This window comes from Xenopus laevis, chromosome 1L (assembly GCF_017654675.1).
Source record: "Xenopus laevis strain J_2021 chromosome 1L, Xenopus_laevis_v10.1, whole genome shotgun sequence".
Taxonomy (NCBI): domain Eukaryota; kingdom Metazoa; phylum Chordata; class Amphibia; order Anura; family Pipidae; genus Xenopus; species Xenopus laevis.
This window is the reverse complement of record NC_054371.1, coordinates 71,171,711-71,190,257: the sequence shown is the minus strand read 5'-3', so window position 1 is coordinate 71,190,257 and position 18,547 is coordinate 71,171,711. Positions and strand designations below refer to the sequence as shown.

The window sequence follows — 18,547 nt, the reverse complement described above, 5'->3', positions numbered from 1 at the left end:
AAAGCAATTCGGTAGGTTTTAGGTGGCGAATTAGGCAGTCAAAGTATTTTTAAAAGAGACAGTACTTCGACTATCGAATGGGCGAATAGTCGCAGCGTTTTTTGCGCTCGATCCAGTACTTCGACTATCGAATGGCGAATAGTCGCAGAGTTTTCGCGCTCGATCTATTCGAATCATTCTACTCAGGCGAATTTACGCCAATTCGATAGTCGAGGAGCACAAAAAACTACTCGAAATTCGAAGTTTTTTTACTTCGAATCCTTCACTCGAAAGTTAGTGAATCGGCCCCTTAATGTAAGGGTACATATGAGGAGAGGGCATGCTTTTTACATGCACATACTTCCTTTGCTCTACATACTTACCAGTAAAGGTGAATTCAATCTGTGACTGAGATTTGATCAGCAACTGACCTGGCTGTTCTATAAAACTGATTGGTCAAGCTTTTTGAAAAAGGTTCCTGGGGTACCAAGTAAGGGGCTATTTGAAGGCATCTATGTTGACTGTCAGCCTACAGGAGGCTCTGTTTGGCAGTACACATGGTTTTTATGCAACCAAAACTTGAAAATTAGAAAAAGCACCTGCTTGACACCACCAGCAGGTGCTTTGACACCACTGGGAGCCATATCTAAGGGGTTAGAAAGCAACATGATGCTCATGAGCACTGGTTGGGGATCACTGTTTTATAATGAACCTGAATTTCCTTTCCACATTTAGTCAGGGTTAGACGTGGGATTTCATTGTCTCCTATTGCTATTTCTAGTCCTTTAAATGCAAACTAATGATATAGTAATACATTATCCCCCATACGTATGTAATAAAATGCACTATGATTGCTGCAGTAACCTATAGCAACCAGTTTGATGTTTGCTTTTAAACAGGTGATCAGGAAATGCTACCTGCTGATTGGTTGCTATGGATTACTGCTCCTGGCCAAACTTACTACCCTTTATTGCATAACCCTCTATGTGTGCTATATATAACTGTTCTTATAAAATAACTATCCATAATACAATTCATTTTTTTGTTTTGCCTTTCAGGGTCCTCCTGGCCCAAAGGGAGACAAGGTCAGTAAAATAAAACTGTTGATATGCAAATATAAGAAGTGGTGAAGCTGATCCACACTTCACTTGGAGAATGTCTCTGCATAATGTAATTTCTCTAAGGATTCAGAGTTTAGCTTGTGCACTGACACAAGTTGGTGCTAAATAAGACTCAAAAATCATTTCTTCTTTCCCCTTGCAGGGTGATCAAGGTGATCAGGGACCTCGGGTAAGCACTTTAAAATATAAAGCTGCTGTTTTCAGTAACCAATGGCCCCACTGTATTTATGTTTTAATTGCTGCATTTTCTCTGAATGTGAATTGTATAACTGTTGTACACAATGCAAGTCAATACATTGGTGTTCATATTGCAAGACATCAGGGGTCAATTATTATATGAATAGCAGGGTGCAAAACACCACCAGCAGTCCCATAGTATGCATTCTCATGTAGAGGTTCCCCAAAGTTTTTATGCCTGTGGGGGTGGCAAATATGATCTGTAATTGGCTATGTTGGCCAGGGGCTCTTTTTGGCATTAAACCTGATTTGTATACAATTAGAGCTTACTTTCAAATTAAGAATTTAAATAAAAAAATAAGCAGCTGCTTTGAAGCCACTGGGAGAAACATCCCAATGGGCTGGTGAGCAACATGCTGCTCATGAGTCACTGGTTGGGGATCACTGATCTATAGTTACACCTAGCACCTAACCTGCAATTCTTCCTCCCAAAATAATTTCTCATGTATCAATCCCCCGAATTGATACATAGGAAGAAAGGAACGCTAGAATGTATTGAGGCATTTGTTTACCATGTTTAATATCTATTTGTGTGATAAAACTTTAATAGTACATTATAAAAAAAAGTGCCTATGCTAAATACATATGTACAATTATTTATACCATAGGTGTTGGTCTTTATAAGGACATTCAGAATAAACCTGTGTCCTTTAGTACTGACTATAAAAAATCCAAAGGGCATAACTGCCTCTTATACTGAACAAATCTGCCGCTGATAACATTCTTTTCTTTGCAAGTCTCTGTAAAGATAACTCTCTTTTTAACAGATGTTTATTTTTAATAAACAAATACAAAAATATAATTTGCCATCGTCTTTTCTAGTTTGCTCTCTGGTGATGGCTTTTCTGTCAGCTGGTTAATTATTTTCTGCGGATTTGTATTTCGGTGGGGAAATGTGTGATCTGTGCCTCCAGGGTGCAGAGGAATGATGAAATATAGACGTGACTATATGGAAGGAATGCAAAAACTAGTATTTTTATATAATATTCCTTAATTACAAAGAAAGATAGACATAGATTTGAAATAGTGTGTTTATATTGGTAACGTTTGCCCTCCCATGGTATAAATAATGTTTGTGATGTCATGCAGTGTGATGTGGGTTTTATAATTCATGCTGAGAAAGCAAATGGGAATAATCCTCTCATTAGACTAAATCTCCCAGCAGCAATATTAAAACTCAAATCACATGGTGTATATGTTGTGGGTATATCTGTGTCCATAATAAATTAACTCTTATACTTTTTCACTTTATTCAAGGAACTTTACTTTTACTTTTATGTTCCTCTTTGCTCATATACTACCAGTCAAGTTATTCCAGTGTGGAACCCACCCCTTTAAAAAATGTATCTTTAGTGGCACACAGAGCGTTTTGCCCTTTGCTGTAAGGAGGTATAACACTGTGGTGGTTAGAACACTCCTATCTGCCTGCCATCACTTTCCATATAAAAATCACATACATAGGAATGTCAGTGGGACCTCTGCTCAGAAACACTGTTCTCTGCCTGATTATAGATTTGCAGTTTCAGAAAAGGAACCCCAAATTCACCAGTAGGCTGGCTGAGTTTGGGTGCCAAGGCCCAAACCATCTGTAAAGGGGAGCTGGAAACTATAGATTACAAGAAACATGTCCAGCACTATTAAAAATCAAACTGGCAGGCCAAAAGTATAACCCAAAAGTATAACAATTATTATTATGATTTATCAGGAGGCCTAGTTATCATATTGTGTACAAAACTGTGTAAAAAGCTGTGCAAAATAAATGACAAATTTGATTTTATACCACTTCGGACCTTGCATAATCCATTGAAGTTAATGGAAAACTATTGTTAAAACAATCAAGTTGCTTCAGGGAAAAAAACGCAATGGGTGAACCACTGTATTTTCCCATAGCGTTTCCGTTAACACAGGAGTACAGTTGCTGAAAATCAATACACAGCTTGATAATTATGCAATTTTTACAATGTGTTGCCTGGTGATATATGATGTATTTTGATAGAGAGGCCCATTTATTACAATTCAAGTTTTTGAAACGTCGAATAGACTAATTTTCTCTCATATGAGTTGTTCTGACAATTACTAATGAAAAAAAATACGAAAACCTCTAAAAGTCCAAATGACTAAAACAACCTCTAATAGTATGAGTGCAGCTCCCATTGACTTCTATAGGACCTTAACTGCTTTTACTTGCCTACATTTCGTATTTCGTGGTTTTTACACCTTATGAATCTCAAATTTTAGAACTTTATGAAAATTTTAAAAAACACAAATGTTTAGAGAAATAAATTCTGTTAGTGAAGTAAATAGAAATGATAATGTTAGTAAAGGCCCGTGAGTGTATAAGTCCATAATAAGCCATACATTGGGGCACTTAATCATAGGCGCATGACAAAGCGCTAGGGCACTTATTGGTGCCTACGATTAAGGGCCTTAGGGCACAAAACACATAAGGCTTATTATGGACTTGTACACTCAATTAAGATTTTTGTACTTTTATAATTTTGGCAGGATTTTTGAAACTTGTGCCATTCAAGTTTCTTATAATTTATGATTATAAAGATGGTCAAAACACCCTGTGTGTCATATTCCTAACATGTCAAACTTGGCTATGTGACACTTATGCTTTGGGGAGTGGGTTCCCACCTACTTCTTCAATGCAACAATGCCCATAGTACAATCAGATTCTAAATTGTAAGCCAAAAGCCATTTTATTTAGTGTCCTATAATGTGTTTCTAATATAACCCAGGTAAACACATCCCATTGTGCCACTTTATGACCATTATGTAGCGAGGTTCCTTTCATCTAATATAGTACATCATTTAGGATTGAGCAGTGAGTTAAATGGAAAACTGAAATGTTTTGGGGCTTTCTAAAGACAAGTTCTGCCTGTACCTGTGCAAGGAGCCTTCCTTTCCCAAACCAAGAAGACAATTATAGTATATAATAGATATTTCTGCTAAATGTAAAGCAGAAGAGTAGAGAAGGCGGTGCGTGTGTTAGGATAGGAATTATAAGATGTTGTATGAACATGCTGACAGCTTGTGAATCATTGTTCTCCCAAAGCAATTTCCAATACATTTCTCCCTCTGGCCTTAAAAAATGATATAAACGACACGTATCCGAGACAAGCTAAATACGACTTGGTAAATGGAAGCCATTGCATGGCGCATGGCAGCAATAGCTAATGTGTTGACTATACCAGTAAGTGACAGAGTTTTAATAACCGGGAGGTATCATTAAAGTGTCAAATGAGGTCAGATGCATGAATAGCTCTGGGTTTGCTAGTCTGTCAAGGATGCAGCATAGAGAAAATTCTACTGAAGATATCTGACAGTACTTTCTGCTTCATTTAGTACACAAGTTGGTCCTGCTTTTTATTGCTGAGACTGTGGTACAGTCATTGCCACTGAACTACAATTCTCAGAATTATTTGTACTTATGCCCAATCCAAATTACATAATAACTATCATGTCTTCAGATCATCACATAACATCTGGCATTTGAATAAGCCTTGTGTCTCACTCCTTTACATTACATTACTCAAATTACATTTTCTGAAACCTTTTCTGCAAAGCCTCCCTTGAAATAATATGCAATTTAGTCAGATAGTATCTTAAGAAATTCCCTCTGGAATGTATTTATTGTCAGAATGTAAAAGGAATTTGTCATATAAATTAGACATTTTGCCAGATGGGTAATGAAACTATTACCTTAAAGGAAAACTATCCCTGGCTGTTTCTTTTTAACCAGTAGCTTCTTTCACAGATTCCATTTCCAACCACATCAGCTCCCACAAATTAACCCCTTACCCCATATCTAGGGGGTAAATACAGAGCTGCATGCAAGGGTGTCAGTCACCATGTTTAACCTTGTCACATCCCATCCCAGGAACTGGTATAAGGAATAGTGTTTGCTTGTAAAAAGCTTGGTCTAAAACTAGACGTCATTAGTTATAAAATGGGAAGTGGATAATAAATTCATTTACAATAAAAGAGATTTTGCACTAGTAAACATTGGTTAAATGTGTGCAGCTTATATATTTAATACTAGTGGAGATTAGCAACATATGTGGTCTGGGATGTAATGAATATGGAGGCTGTTTCCAGTATCAAGCTATATCCTTTCCACTAAATATTTCTCGGAAGACTCTGCTCAATAACCTAAGTGCCCAGATGACTTTACACCATAGTTGACAAATCTGGAAGCGTATAATTAAAATTATGGGATGTGACAATATATACTGTAATTATATACACTATTTATAGACTAGACTTTTAGATGTAGTCAACAATGTTTTTTATTTTTTATGACAAAACTGCCACCAGAAAAGGTATAATTTTTCCTGAACATGTTTTTATGTTTAGGCAAGAAACCCAAAAAAGAAACCCAAAATTTTTCTCCCAGTAGAAGCAACAGAAAATACATGCCCCTTATTGCTCATTCATAGAGCACTTAGAGTAACCGTCCAGAGTCTGGCTACACATAAAAAATCAAGAACAGGGGGCAGGTCATCAAAAAACACAAGAATTAATAAATATATTCAAAAACAATATTAACACCATATTTAAAGTCAACCTGTGATGCAGGAGGCAAAGGAAGAAAAAAGGTTGGGGATGAAATCATCAGTATAGAAAATGTTTTTTGCTTGCTAAGTGAAATGAAATCATCAGTATAGAAAATGTTTTTTGCTTGCTAAGTGTCATTTATTTACTAAACATAGTTGGTAAAAGTGTCTGTCCAGTACAGGATTTACTGTCTCTACTCAATACTGAATTAACCAGCCACTTCATTGGCCAAAAATGATCTAGCTAGACCTAACTAGAGATTTCTCCAATAATGACCACCCTGTTCCCTTTTCTTTAGACTTTTTTAATATCAAATTGTATTAATAATTAATTTAATTCTAAGCAACCAACTCTTAATAACACATACGGCATAAATTATAACAATAGAGAGATGAGTTTGAAGTCATTGCTGTTATGATAAAAAAAAATATAGATTGTTTTCCAAAACGATAAAAACTTTGCTCAAAAAGAAAAAAAATTAAAAGTATCTTTAAACTGTTCTTGCTGCTAATATTGTCTTAAAACTTTTAATAGGCCCAGCAAATAGGGTAGGAAATTAAGTCATTATCCTTAATGTAGAAAATAATTGTTGTGCTTATCCAAGAAATATACAAAAAAGCTACAATAAAATACGGCAAAAAAGATTTTCAAACTGGCATTTCTCACTTTCTTATCCAAAATGGTTAAAGGATTTTGCCACATTCTTAAAGCTAAGCATTTAACCTTGTATAGACTGTAATGGATAATCAGAATAATAAAGTAGGGCTTTGCTTATAGGGGCTGAAAGTCTAGAAGATATCCTATTAATGACTCCGCCACCTAGAAACACATTTTAATACACATCATGATTTATAACATACTGCCAAAACCATTCAATCAGGTAAATCAAAATAAGCAAATCCAATTTAATGTCATTAGAAGATCATAGAGGTTTGTAAACACTGGGTCACTAATTGTATAATGTGTCTGTTCTGGCATTTTAAAGGCATTCTTAACCTTTAGAGGAAAATTGATGAGCAGAAGAGCAGAAGCACAGTATATAGTCTGAAGCCAGAAGATACTGTAGCTTTGAATAATGCATAAACTTGTTATCCCAAGAGCTCCAAGATAAAGCAAATGCTATTTCCCATGGTATCCTACTAAAACAATTTATTATTTATTTTTCACTTCTATTATATTCTCTGTAAGTATAAGAAAATATATAACTGCTTTTAACTCAACTAATATAAAGCCATGTTCTTGGCAAAACAATCCAATTTATCCTTTTTTCATTTTAATTTTTACATAGGCTTAAGGAATGGCTTTCCATGTATATATATATATATATATATACAGTATATGATTCATTGTATGGAAAACCCCATGCTTCAAGTATTTCAGATAATAGATTTCATACATAGACAGATTTCTGTAAGACACAAATGTTAACCAGTTGGTAGATGTGGCTAAAAAAGTGGCCCAAAATGAGAACTAGGAAAATAAAATAGGCAGTCTAGCCAAAACATAAAATCAAATATATTGAACTTTTGCATTCAAATTGAGGCTTGCTGATAATAGAATTGTAACTCTGTAGTTCATGCATTACACTTGCTTTGAATAATTTGGTATTGGAACTATGCTAAAATTGAACTATACTTGTTTGGTAAGATACTGCAAGACCTCTGTGTGCTATGCTAGCTGCTTTGGATTGTTCCAATTGTGCAGGGTTAATGTGGTATCAGATTGTACCAATGGCACGTGCCCTGTAATAGTTTATTCCTAGCACAGGGAGTAGGGCTGGATGGAATGTGCTTGGTGCCTGTCAGTCACACACACGTATTTTACCTATACATAATGATATCTGGAACAGAGTACACATCCCAGATATAGAGCATGTAATTTAATTTGTATATTCTGTAACTAATTAAATTAATCACCGGCACCTCCATGTCAAAAGTGTTTCCATCTGCTCATATGCCGATGCAACAACAGTGACCTCAAAGAGTACATTTATATTTATTAGCCATCCCTAGTATAGAAAAACATGTGCACAAAACCATGTGGCCTTAAAATGATAAATTGCACTGAACTGCGAGGCACTGATAATTGAAAAAACAGAAACAGACAAGTTGCACAAAATTGTGTTCAAAGAGCAGTGCAGAGTCATGGACAGAATTACTCGTCAGTTGCACTGCTTGCTGATTTGTGACACTTGAGCTACCACATGTGTACAGGTGTATACCAGTATACTTCCCTAGTTACACAGCACTAACCAAAAGCAAGAAATTATAACTCCTGGCCTTATTAGGAAGCCATATTAATCTGCAGCCTAGAAATTAACTGCTGCAGAATTATTATGATTCAGAACCAGCATGAGGGTCATCCAAACCGTAAGGGGTTTTCTGGCCACAAGCCTGAGATTGATGTAACACAACAGCAGCTGGTTGTAACTTTAGGAAGTGCAAGTAAGCAGCAGGTGGCAATTCCTGTTGTAATACCTCCTTATGAACAGCGAACCTTCAGCATAGCGATTCTGCTGGCAAAGGAAAGATTATGCTCTGAAACAAAATAAACCCAGAAAGCTCTGTAGCTATCTGCAAAACCGTTACGTTTTCAGTAGATGTCAGATGGAATCTTTCAACCAAATAATTGTAATAAAATGGTGGTGAAATGGACTTCGGGCTTGGGTGAGTTCACAGGTAGTAATCTTAAAAATTATATAAGAGAAAGGGGAACAAACATTAAATATATATAATCCCGTGGCAAATAGAGTAGAATCTTAACTATGTTGAATGTCTAAACATTGAACATATACCAAATAAATCATTTATGCATGAACCAGATGCATCACAAGCCCTCGAGAATACAGTGCAAGGATTATTTATAAAGCACCACATAATAATACATAATAATATAGTGAATAAAGTACCCCTGTTGTAAAATATAAGAATATTATAAGTTACCGAGGAGTTCCCTGACCATATAAAAACACGTTTATTATAATACATAAGTTTCATTGAGTCATGTGAAATTACATCACTAAGCTCCAATTATAACCGATGACATCACTAAGCACTGTTTTTAAAGATATTATTTACAGTATATTCATGGCTTTTATGTATTATATATAGATATACAGACTGGTACCTCAAGAGCATAATGTTCATTTACAATGTAGAGGGATAAGGAAAGGAGGTGCTAATGGTTACAGAGAAAATTCTGGCTTATTTCTGCTATAAATTGCACACACCATGGGGATAATGTTTTAAAGTCTGTAGCTGGTCTAGTAACTCATAGCAACCAATCATCAGGTAGTATTTACCAGTCACTTTTTTAAAAGCAAACATCTGATAGGTTGCCATTGGTTACAGCCTGGGGCAACATTTATGAACAGTAAAACAGTCTAGCCACTAAATGGCTAATATAGCCAATTCATTTGTATATGTGATGAATATGTCTCTTGGTCGGGGCTTTTATTAGTTTCAACCATATACCTCGTTCACATCTGTAAATAAATATTCCATAGAACTAGGTTTACTTGTCCTGAAATCTCAATTGGAATAGATATGCTTCCTGTGGCATGCTCTAGATCAAGGTTATATGCTTTAAAGAAAGAAGAGAAAAGCAGAGTGCAAAGTGCAAAAAACAAGTGCAATCTGCTATTGTACGGCACCCTGCCTTCCACTCTATTGAATTGCCGCAGGTCTTTGTTGCCAACATGAATGCAGCACTGCCTGTGTTTGGCAGTGCTGTATTCATGAGGGTAGGGGAAGCACAAACGTGTCCTCCTCCCACCCTGTGCTAATCCTCTAAATTGCACATCATTTAAACATGCACGTTAGGGAGCAGACATGGGCTGTAGGCTGTTTCACATGTAATAAACACAACTTGGAAATTGTTGATTTTCAGTATAAAAGTAAATTACAAATACAATTTGTTTTCTTCCTTTAAATTTTGTAGACATTCCCAGACAAATACAAACGGAAAAGGCTCCATATAAATTATAACCGTTTTATAGCATTTAATCTATGCTTACCTTTTAATGTGCACAGTAATGCATGGAGGAATTAAAGTAGTTTTCAACGCTTTGGAAAATAATATTTTTTCTTTTCTGAATGTAGTAAATAGCTGATACCGCTGGTGTACTACCCCATAAAAGAGAAATATTGCACAATGTAAAAAATGTGCATTTATATGTGGCATGTTTAATGATACTAAATTCAGAGTATAGGAAACCAAATCGTAATAATATAAAAATATTAATGTATTTTATGTTCTAAAATATAATGTACTAACAGGAACATTTTGTTTAAAGTGGATTAAATCAAGATGATGCGTGGCAACTGCCATGTTTGGAACACATTTTGAACTCTTAACTAAAACTCTTAAATATTTAGATAATTTGAAAGACAAACAGTGAGAAGGTCAGAAAAAAACAGAAAATGGTTGGAATTGGTTCAGTAACCTTGGCCTGGACATGTACATTACAATATAAGCTTCTCAGAAGGCAATTAAACTATATTTACCAGTGTGTAATGATGTAGCATGTTTATTGTCTCTCTGCGACATGGCACGTGACAAATGTAAAAATAATAAACTGTGCTTCATCCCTAATTAAGGGAATAACTGTAAAGTAAATATTTAAAGTAAATCATTTGTATGTATGAATACACATTCAATGACAGTTTTTAAAAATGGTTGGCTTTAATGTTCTACAAACCCTTTATGACTTTTTGTTCTGTGTACATTTTGGTTTATTACTGTTTTGTAAATAATACATTGTTCATTACATGTTATGTTTGTCTTTAATTGTCTTTGTAAAGTTTGTGTTGGTTTGTTTGGTGCTATGTGTTGTTGTATCCCTAGGGTTTGCCAGGCTATCCTACAATGGCTGCTCTCCATAGTAATCAGATCCTCACAGTCAAGGTTTGTGGATGATGTTGTGCCCAAGTCTAGTTGAGAGCCCAGCAGCAAACAGTGAACATGAATTTGAAAGAGAATTTGATAGCAATCTTCATTTTTATTTGCACGGGATGAAAAAAGCAGACCAAAACATGTTTTCACCTTAATTAGAAAATATAAAAAGGATGTTAATGAAACAAATTCTCTTGCATATCCTGTTTTTCATGTCACAGAATGCTGACTGGATACTCTTGACTTGTACTGTACTGCTGGTACTTTGTCATGGGAATCACTGACTATGTTAGTTTAGAATATACATCACCTTTTATAAAAATGGAACACTTGAGTTATTCATTGTAAGTTCCAAACTTGTATTATTATTTCTATACAGACAGGCTTGCAGACCACAAAATGGAATTTTGTTTGAAATAACACCTCTGTATTTGTTTTATTTCTCCATAAAGTCAAAGATTCCCTTCCAGACAAAGGTTACCAGTAGGGGCTTGGCCTGATTTTTTTTTATAGCTAATGCTTATGTCTTATTTCTTTCCTGGGGCCTTCTGATGTCTATGCTTCAACTTTCTCATCTCTGAACTTCAACCTTTGACCTCATCTCACTGATCAGATGGTGTTTCCTAAGATCAATCATGGCTTTCTCTCTGCTGATCAGCAGCTAATAAAACGCCGCCTCATTAAGGTAGTGCTTAGTCTGGATTTTTCCACACCAGGTTTTTGCCTTTTTTTTTTTTTAGATTTTTGTTTCGTTATTACACATTTAAAGGAATTGTTTGCTAACATATTTACTTTTAATGTACTATGTTTTTATAAAGAATTTTTTTTTAATATCCTATAACAATGATAACAACAGTGAATTTTGATTACCATGATAAGTGTTCTAAAGCCAATTGGGATCTATTACTGTATGTATAATTTAGAAGAAACAGTGCCTCTGTGAGATTTGTTAAAACAGCTTCCTCTGCAGCAGGTTCTTTGCTTTCTGCTAATTTCTGCAGAATTCTGTACCTATTCTCTTTCTTTCTGCTGCAATGCATGATCAGGCAAGCATAACTGTAAAACAAAACAATTAGATGATCACTGTAAAATTGCTCCTTTCAAATCTGAAAGAAGTTCCTTCACCAAGCTTATTAGGATTTATTTTGACAGTAATTAGAGCTGAAAATCTAATTTAGTTCACTAAAATAATCATAAGAAACATCCATAGGACAGTTTAGTTCACTAAAATAATCATAATAAACATCCACAGGACAATTTAGAAAGACAGGTGCAATGAGATACATTTGTGATAAAAATTTGAATAGTAAAAACAATAAAGCTGCATCTGGTAGATGGATTTTGATAGATTTTATACTGTATGAATGAAATATTAACTTGTTCCCAAATATACAAAAAATCTAAATAACTCAGGGGGTTATTTATTAAAACTCAGTTTTTTTCTGGTCTAGATTTTTTGAGCAAAAACTAATTTTTTTTAAATTTATTATACCCTGATGTTGCAAAAATCCCAATTCTGAAAATCCGCAGTCTCAAACCTGTAGAAGACATGTATAAGCCAATGGGAGATGTCCCTATCCCAAGTTTTTTTTTTTCTTGATTTTATAGAGTTTTTTCCAGTCCGATTTTTTCAAGTTATTTTAATGATATATGAGGCAAAATCTGGAATGGGAGTTTGGTTATTTCAAATAATGAGATAAAATTGCATTTTAGTAAATAACTCCCTCAATATAGCAAATTTTTAAATACAACTATTACACTGTTTAGGATTTTTTTTTTTAAAGCGTTTAGAAATTTACCAATAGATTCATATATTTTGCAATCAAATAAAAATGTAAAATCTAAAAAATAGTGAATTTTACTTGCAATAGGCTAGCAAGCGTTATTGCATGTAACAAAAACTATGCAGGTTAAAATCCATAGTTGGAATAATTAAAGAATTATGCATGTCTAGTAGCCAAATGTATTTGGAGCATCCCTTTAAATATGTGCGAGTGATTTTACTTTTAAAAAAATAAACTGTGCACAGATATAATATGATAAAACATTTTAATACATTATTCTATTAGGTAACATAGATTTTCCCCAGTGCCTTCCCAGACTCACAAATTAGGCTCAACAAACTCAGAGAATGATGTGATGACTAAAACCTTTCTTTATTAACAAGGGTGATCAAGGACAAGCAGGAGCTCCAGGCCCACCAGGCCCACCAGGTCCACCGGGCCCTAGGGGTCCTCCAGGAGATACTGGCAAAGATGGCCCAAGGGGATTGTCTGGAGTACCAGTAAGTTTGCAGAAATTGTGTTGACTTGAATGCAATGTGTTGATTTATTTCTACTTTGCAATATAGCCTTGTAAAATAATCTCATAATACAGGGAAAAAATTGTTTATGCAGTTACATTTATTAATTGTCAAGATACTGTATGGTAACCTCTAAGGGCATAGTTCAAATATAACCACAGAAAACACGCTTTTCCCCAATGGCTTCCTTGTAAGGCAAGAAACTAGTGAAACACGTCACGGCAACTACATTAAGATTAAATCCCATTGCTTTAATGCTTTTTAAATATAATTTAAAGACACTGAGATAATTCAGAGGTATTAGTAGGCATCTGTATGCTTTGTTTTTCTTTAGGTTCAGATGGTAATTTTTAATAAATTTTAATTTATTTGTTCTGACTGAATTGTACAAGCTTTCAAGTTTGTATGGGATGGTGAAACCAAAACCATACGCCCTTGGGTTCCAGCCTTCTCCTACTTTGTAGTTTCCCTAGGGATTAGAGAAAAATTTATTTATTTAATAACATTCTTTGAGATATCTCCACCCTATTATTCTTATTATTTTACTTTTTCTCATTTCATATTTCATACAAGGTTTCACCTGATTTAAGATATACAGATGAAATCACAGTTTTATGCAAATTCACTTTACTAGTCACTTTATAAAGCACCATTTAATTTGATATTTATGACTAAATGAACTCTATATTAGAGCACTTACACCTTCAGTTGCTTGAATTTTGGATCACTTGGGGGCAGATTTATCAAAGGTCAAAGTTTGAAGTTAAAAAAACTTCGAACTTCGAATTCAAAAAGACTAACCGAATGGTGGTTGAAGTTTTTTTATGTCAAAGTGGGCCTACTTTGAATCGTATGATTCGAAGTAGCACTACTTCGAATCAAAGTTTTTTTTACTTCGACCTTCGATCTCCCAAACTCCCCCAATTGCTTCCACACGGGTTCTAGGAGGTCCCCCATAGGCTAAAACAGTACTTCGGCAGCTTTTAGGTGGCATTTGTCACATTCTGCATTTAACTTCTTCCCAATGGTATTATGAGTGTTTTAGCTAATGTTATAGATTTCATGTAGAGTTCATGAACATTACACGTAACTGTTTCACCTATATATTAATAAACGTGCTTTTAACAATTATATTTAATGACATATAAAGGCAAATGAGGATTCCTTATGTATAATAATCAGTTGCCCTGCTCTAGTACACTCCAGTTTATCCCAGGTCTTTATAACGTTCTCTCAAAATAATTTACACATGGAGTCAGAGTAATGAAAAACACAGACAACTGGATAAAGACAATAGCAGATCACATACAGTATGTTCTATTTGTAGTCAATAAATATGAACATGTTATAAATGAATAGTTATGTCTTGCCTAACTAAATCTATGTGTCATGAAACCATAAATATTGATCTAAGTTAAATAAGCATGTTGGTCTTAGTTTGACATTCCTAAAATCAGATTAGAGCCATGAGTCAAGATCTCGGCTGTAAAAGGTTGTGTTTAAATTAAAAGCACCTACTCTTTGCATGAGCTGATGCTGGTGATGATCATTGGTTAAAATGGCTAGGTACTGGAACTAAAAGATGTTTGACAAACATTGTAAAGAATATTCCCTCTGATTTAGTTCTCATTATGCTTATTAGTTAATTTTCTTTACAATTTAGACATAGTCAAAACAGAAACATACAATGAAAGTGTGGCAACAACTTTTTGAATTTTTTTACTAAATATAAACAATATGAATTTGAATTGTGGGAGTTTAGTAAATTAAATGTATTAATTTTTTTAAGGGGGAGACAGGGACACCAGGTGAACAAGGCTTAATGGTAAGTACTTCTACATATCAAAAAAATAAGGATACAGTACCTTACATTTTGCTTTGTAGTTTTGTGTAAGCATGATTACTATCCCATATTTCTAAAAAAACAAATATGAATAAGACAGCTGTAAGGCGAGTCGGTCCCCAGGTTCCCCCAGGCGAAAATGCGTATGTGCAAAGACGCCATCTGCGAGATTGCGCAATAACGGTGCATTGTGAAATCAGCGGACACACTGACGTCACGTATTGGCGTCAAATTCAACTATTCAATTGAACTTTTTGTTCGTTTTCTGTGCCCAAGCTGGCTCTCATTTCAAAGAGAAAGTTTGGACTTTGTGCTGCACTTTAAGGCATATAGAAATCTACCCGTTACCCATACCTAGTGAAGGTCCCGCCTTCTGTTCTGTATCCGCTTGTGTTTCCATACTTGCACACATTTTTAGAGACCACTAGTATTTATGTTCAGAAGCTGAATTTATTTGTTTTTTTATTCATAAAGAAATGCCTTGTTTTTCTTTTTTTTTACTGTTCTGCAAGAACTTTTAGACACAGTTCTGTTAAATGGTCATTGTTGAACAGTAGATGCATACAAAAGAATTATAATGCAAGGAGTTTGTATGTTCTGCCCATGTCTGTGTGGCTTTTTCCAGACACTCTGGTTTCCTCACACACTCCAAAAACAGACAGACAGGTTAATTGGCTCCAGAAGTTACCTTACTTTGTGTGTGTGTAGTGTGAAAGTGACAGACAAATTGAATTGTAAGCTCTACTGGGACAGGAAATGATGTGAATGATGAACAGTCTCTGTGAATATGCCTATGCTATATAAATAGTGTTCACACTATGGAAAGTTAGCAATAATTTATGGCATACTGTGCATCTTCCATGTGCTTGCATTGGAGAGCTAATATATAAAATAGTAGCTTATGCTAAAATTTACATTTGTACCTATTTCAGTCTTTTTATGTCAATTTCATCATCAATTTCATTTGTGAGAAGGACTTTTGTATACATTAAATAGTCCAAGTCTTATTATTTAATTCTGCTAATTACCCATTACTAATTTAATGAGGTGGCAAGCTTCCATACTAATCTATATGACTTGCAACCTCACTCTAAACTGGCACCAAGTGTTATTTTTAAGGAGTTACAGTAGGTGTGGTATGAGGTTACCTTACTGAAATACAGCTCTCTCCACACCTAAAAGGTCAAAGGAAGTTATCAAAGCTAAGAATCTCAATTGGGTCAATTAATTATAGGTCAATCAAACATTATCAACACATTTATCAAAATGCTGATTCACAATTGTATTGATATTGCTCAAGTACACTGAAAAAAACTTCACCCAAAATGTAACATATGATAGCTCAGACCAGTCATTCTTTTGGGGTTCTGAGGTATCAATCTCTGGAAAGCTCAAATAATGCTAGATGCCAGTTTTGATCCAATTGGTCAAATTGGCTTATGAGTTTAATCAGGCTAATCGTATTAGTTATATTACAAGTAGATAAAAGAAATTAATTGGCTGGGGTATCTGTAAGTTTCCTATTCAATATGGTCAATTTGCCCCTAAGTTGGATAAATAAAATGTAAAAATAAACTGCATTGTATTATATATTTGTAGCAATGTGTATACAGTATATTGATATACGCTATAAAGGGGGAGTAGAGTCAATGTGAGCTTTTACATGGGCCTCAGATTTATTGGCAAAAAAACAAACAATACAATAATTTGAGATGATTTCCATTTGCTCCTCATAGAACATTGTATTGTCCCTATTGGCACAACAAGTTGGCATAACAAATTGGCGGACAAATATTTTCTGAAACCTTGAATAGTTGACATTTATTAAAAAAACAAAACAACATGAAATGTCTCCAGAAAAAACTCACCCCCGACCCAACCCATCCTGACCCAAGCCCACCTGCACCCACCTCCTCCTCTCTATTTATAGGCCTGCTCCGCCCTACCAATGATGTCACAAAAGGGGTGGGGCAATCACCTACAAACCCAGAAGCTGGAAGCCGTCAGTGTAAGGTCGCATGAGGGGAGAGTAGGCAGAAGAGCTCAACCTGAACCAAGTCATGACCCACAAATGGTGTGCGGAGGTTGGCCCAAACCCACCCCACCTCAGGTCTAATGAGTATATCACTAGTATAGAAGTCAATGAGAATATTCTCTAACCACTAGTAGTAAGCACATTTTTTTACCAGCCATGGATTCATTAGATAATAAACAATGTTTTTTTTTCCTTTAAATGTTTGTTATTACCCAGTAAAATACAAGTCTGTACAGCTTGCATAGATGCAGAGAAAGGAGAAGTAGCGTGAGTGGTTGGCTGCAGAGGTGTTAAGCTACTCAGAAATCTGCACATTGCTTATTGACTTATATAGGACACTGAACTTTTTTTCCCTCAGCCATTCACCTATATTATTTTAACTGCAGTATTTATGTAGTGCTCTACTTGGTTTTATAACTCTAGAAAGTAAAACTGTGCTCCCTTGGCAGCAGATGAGAGTTTCCTGCTTTTAATTGAAAAAGTGTTTTCTTTACTATTCAGGCTAATATTGGCAAACTACAGCCGCCTCCATGGAAAAGGTTAAAGCTGCTTAATCTCTAAATGATGTACTAGTTAAATAATATGAAAGTAAGCAATGTACCCTCTGTGGTACCTTATGTGCTTAAGGCATCTCTAACACAATTTACATTTCTGTCATTTGGCTTCAGATTTGCTATTTACAATGGGTAGATTCTTTTTTCATATCAAAAGAAACATTTGGTAGTAAGGTCACATGTATATCATATTGTTAGCTTTGAGACCTTGGTATATTTTCTCCAACTATATTAGTGGAAATTTCTAGACAAGCTCCCTATAAGATGAATCCCTATTGCACCTTTTAGAGAGAAAGAGAAGATAGTCGGGTGGTGAATAAAATGCCTCTACACAGTGGTTAAAATATCAGGGGAAACAGGGTGCTCCACATACCCCACCCCTACAGAGGTGGGCTATCTGATATGAGAATTATCAGATAGATAATATAGACAGGCAGTTAATATATTTCATAAACAAAATTTATTATTTCCACTGCCCAACTTTTAATTCTTCAATCCTATTTATTCTTACCTCTTCCATCAGCCTCTGCCCTCCTACAAATCAAGGCTGCATAGTGCATCATGGGTTTGCAGTTTTTCTGCATATTTTTATGATAAATGTTTGTTTGTGTTGTTCAACATGGTCTTCTCTTCCTTCCACTATACATGGAATACAAGTCTGTAGTTCCAATGCCTTTAAAATTCTAAGAAAAATTAATTAGATGGTCCACTGTGACCAACTTTCTGCGTTATATAATGTCAAACTCACAAAGACAACCAAATCCAATTACAATATTATAAAAGTCTGATGGCATTTTACAGTGAGACTACATGAGTATGAAGTCTTTATCAGTCACTCTGTGCAGTTTTTGAGCATAGGTTGGTTCAGTTGTACACATAATTCTTTCTTTAGCAAATACAAAAATACATTTGTTTTTCATGCGCCTATAAGCTGGCTTTGATGTGCAAGTCCTTCTCATGCCAGTTGGAAACTCATAGCTGCAATTAGATTTCGGTGCATTCCCATAATGTTGGCACTTC

General features: G+C 35.1%; 1 protein-coding gene across 15 annotated transcripts in view; it reads left to right on the top strand.

The window, feature by feature from the left end:
- The window catches only part of LOC108710147 (collagen alpha-1(XXV) chain), a 240,338-nt gene that overhangs the window by 150,746 nt on the left and 71,045 nt on the right, over positions 1 to 18,547 (top strand). For 12 of the 15 annotated variants that reach the window (XM_041590038.1, XM_041590021.1, XM_041590032.1 and 9 more), the window contains exons 5-9: positions 1,038 to 1,064; positions 1,243 to 1,269; positions 11,407 to 11,478; positions 12,961 to 13,077; positions 14,885 to 14,920. In XM_041590038.1, coding sequence (XP_041445972.1) covers positions 1,038 to 1,064; positions 1,243 to 1,269; positions 11,407 to 11,478; positions 12,961 to 13,077; positions 14,885 to 14,920 — 279 coding nt within the window. Of the gene's footprint in view, positions 1 to 1,037; positions 1,065 to 1,242; positions 1,270 to 10,745; positions 10,806 to 11,406; positions 11,479 to 12,960; positions 13,078 to 14,884; positions 14,921 to 18,547 lie in introns of all 15 variants that reach the window. The other 3 variants (XM_018251275.2, XM_018251222.2, XM_041590048.1) reach the window with 2 other exon arrangements.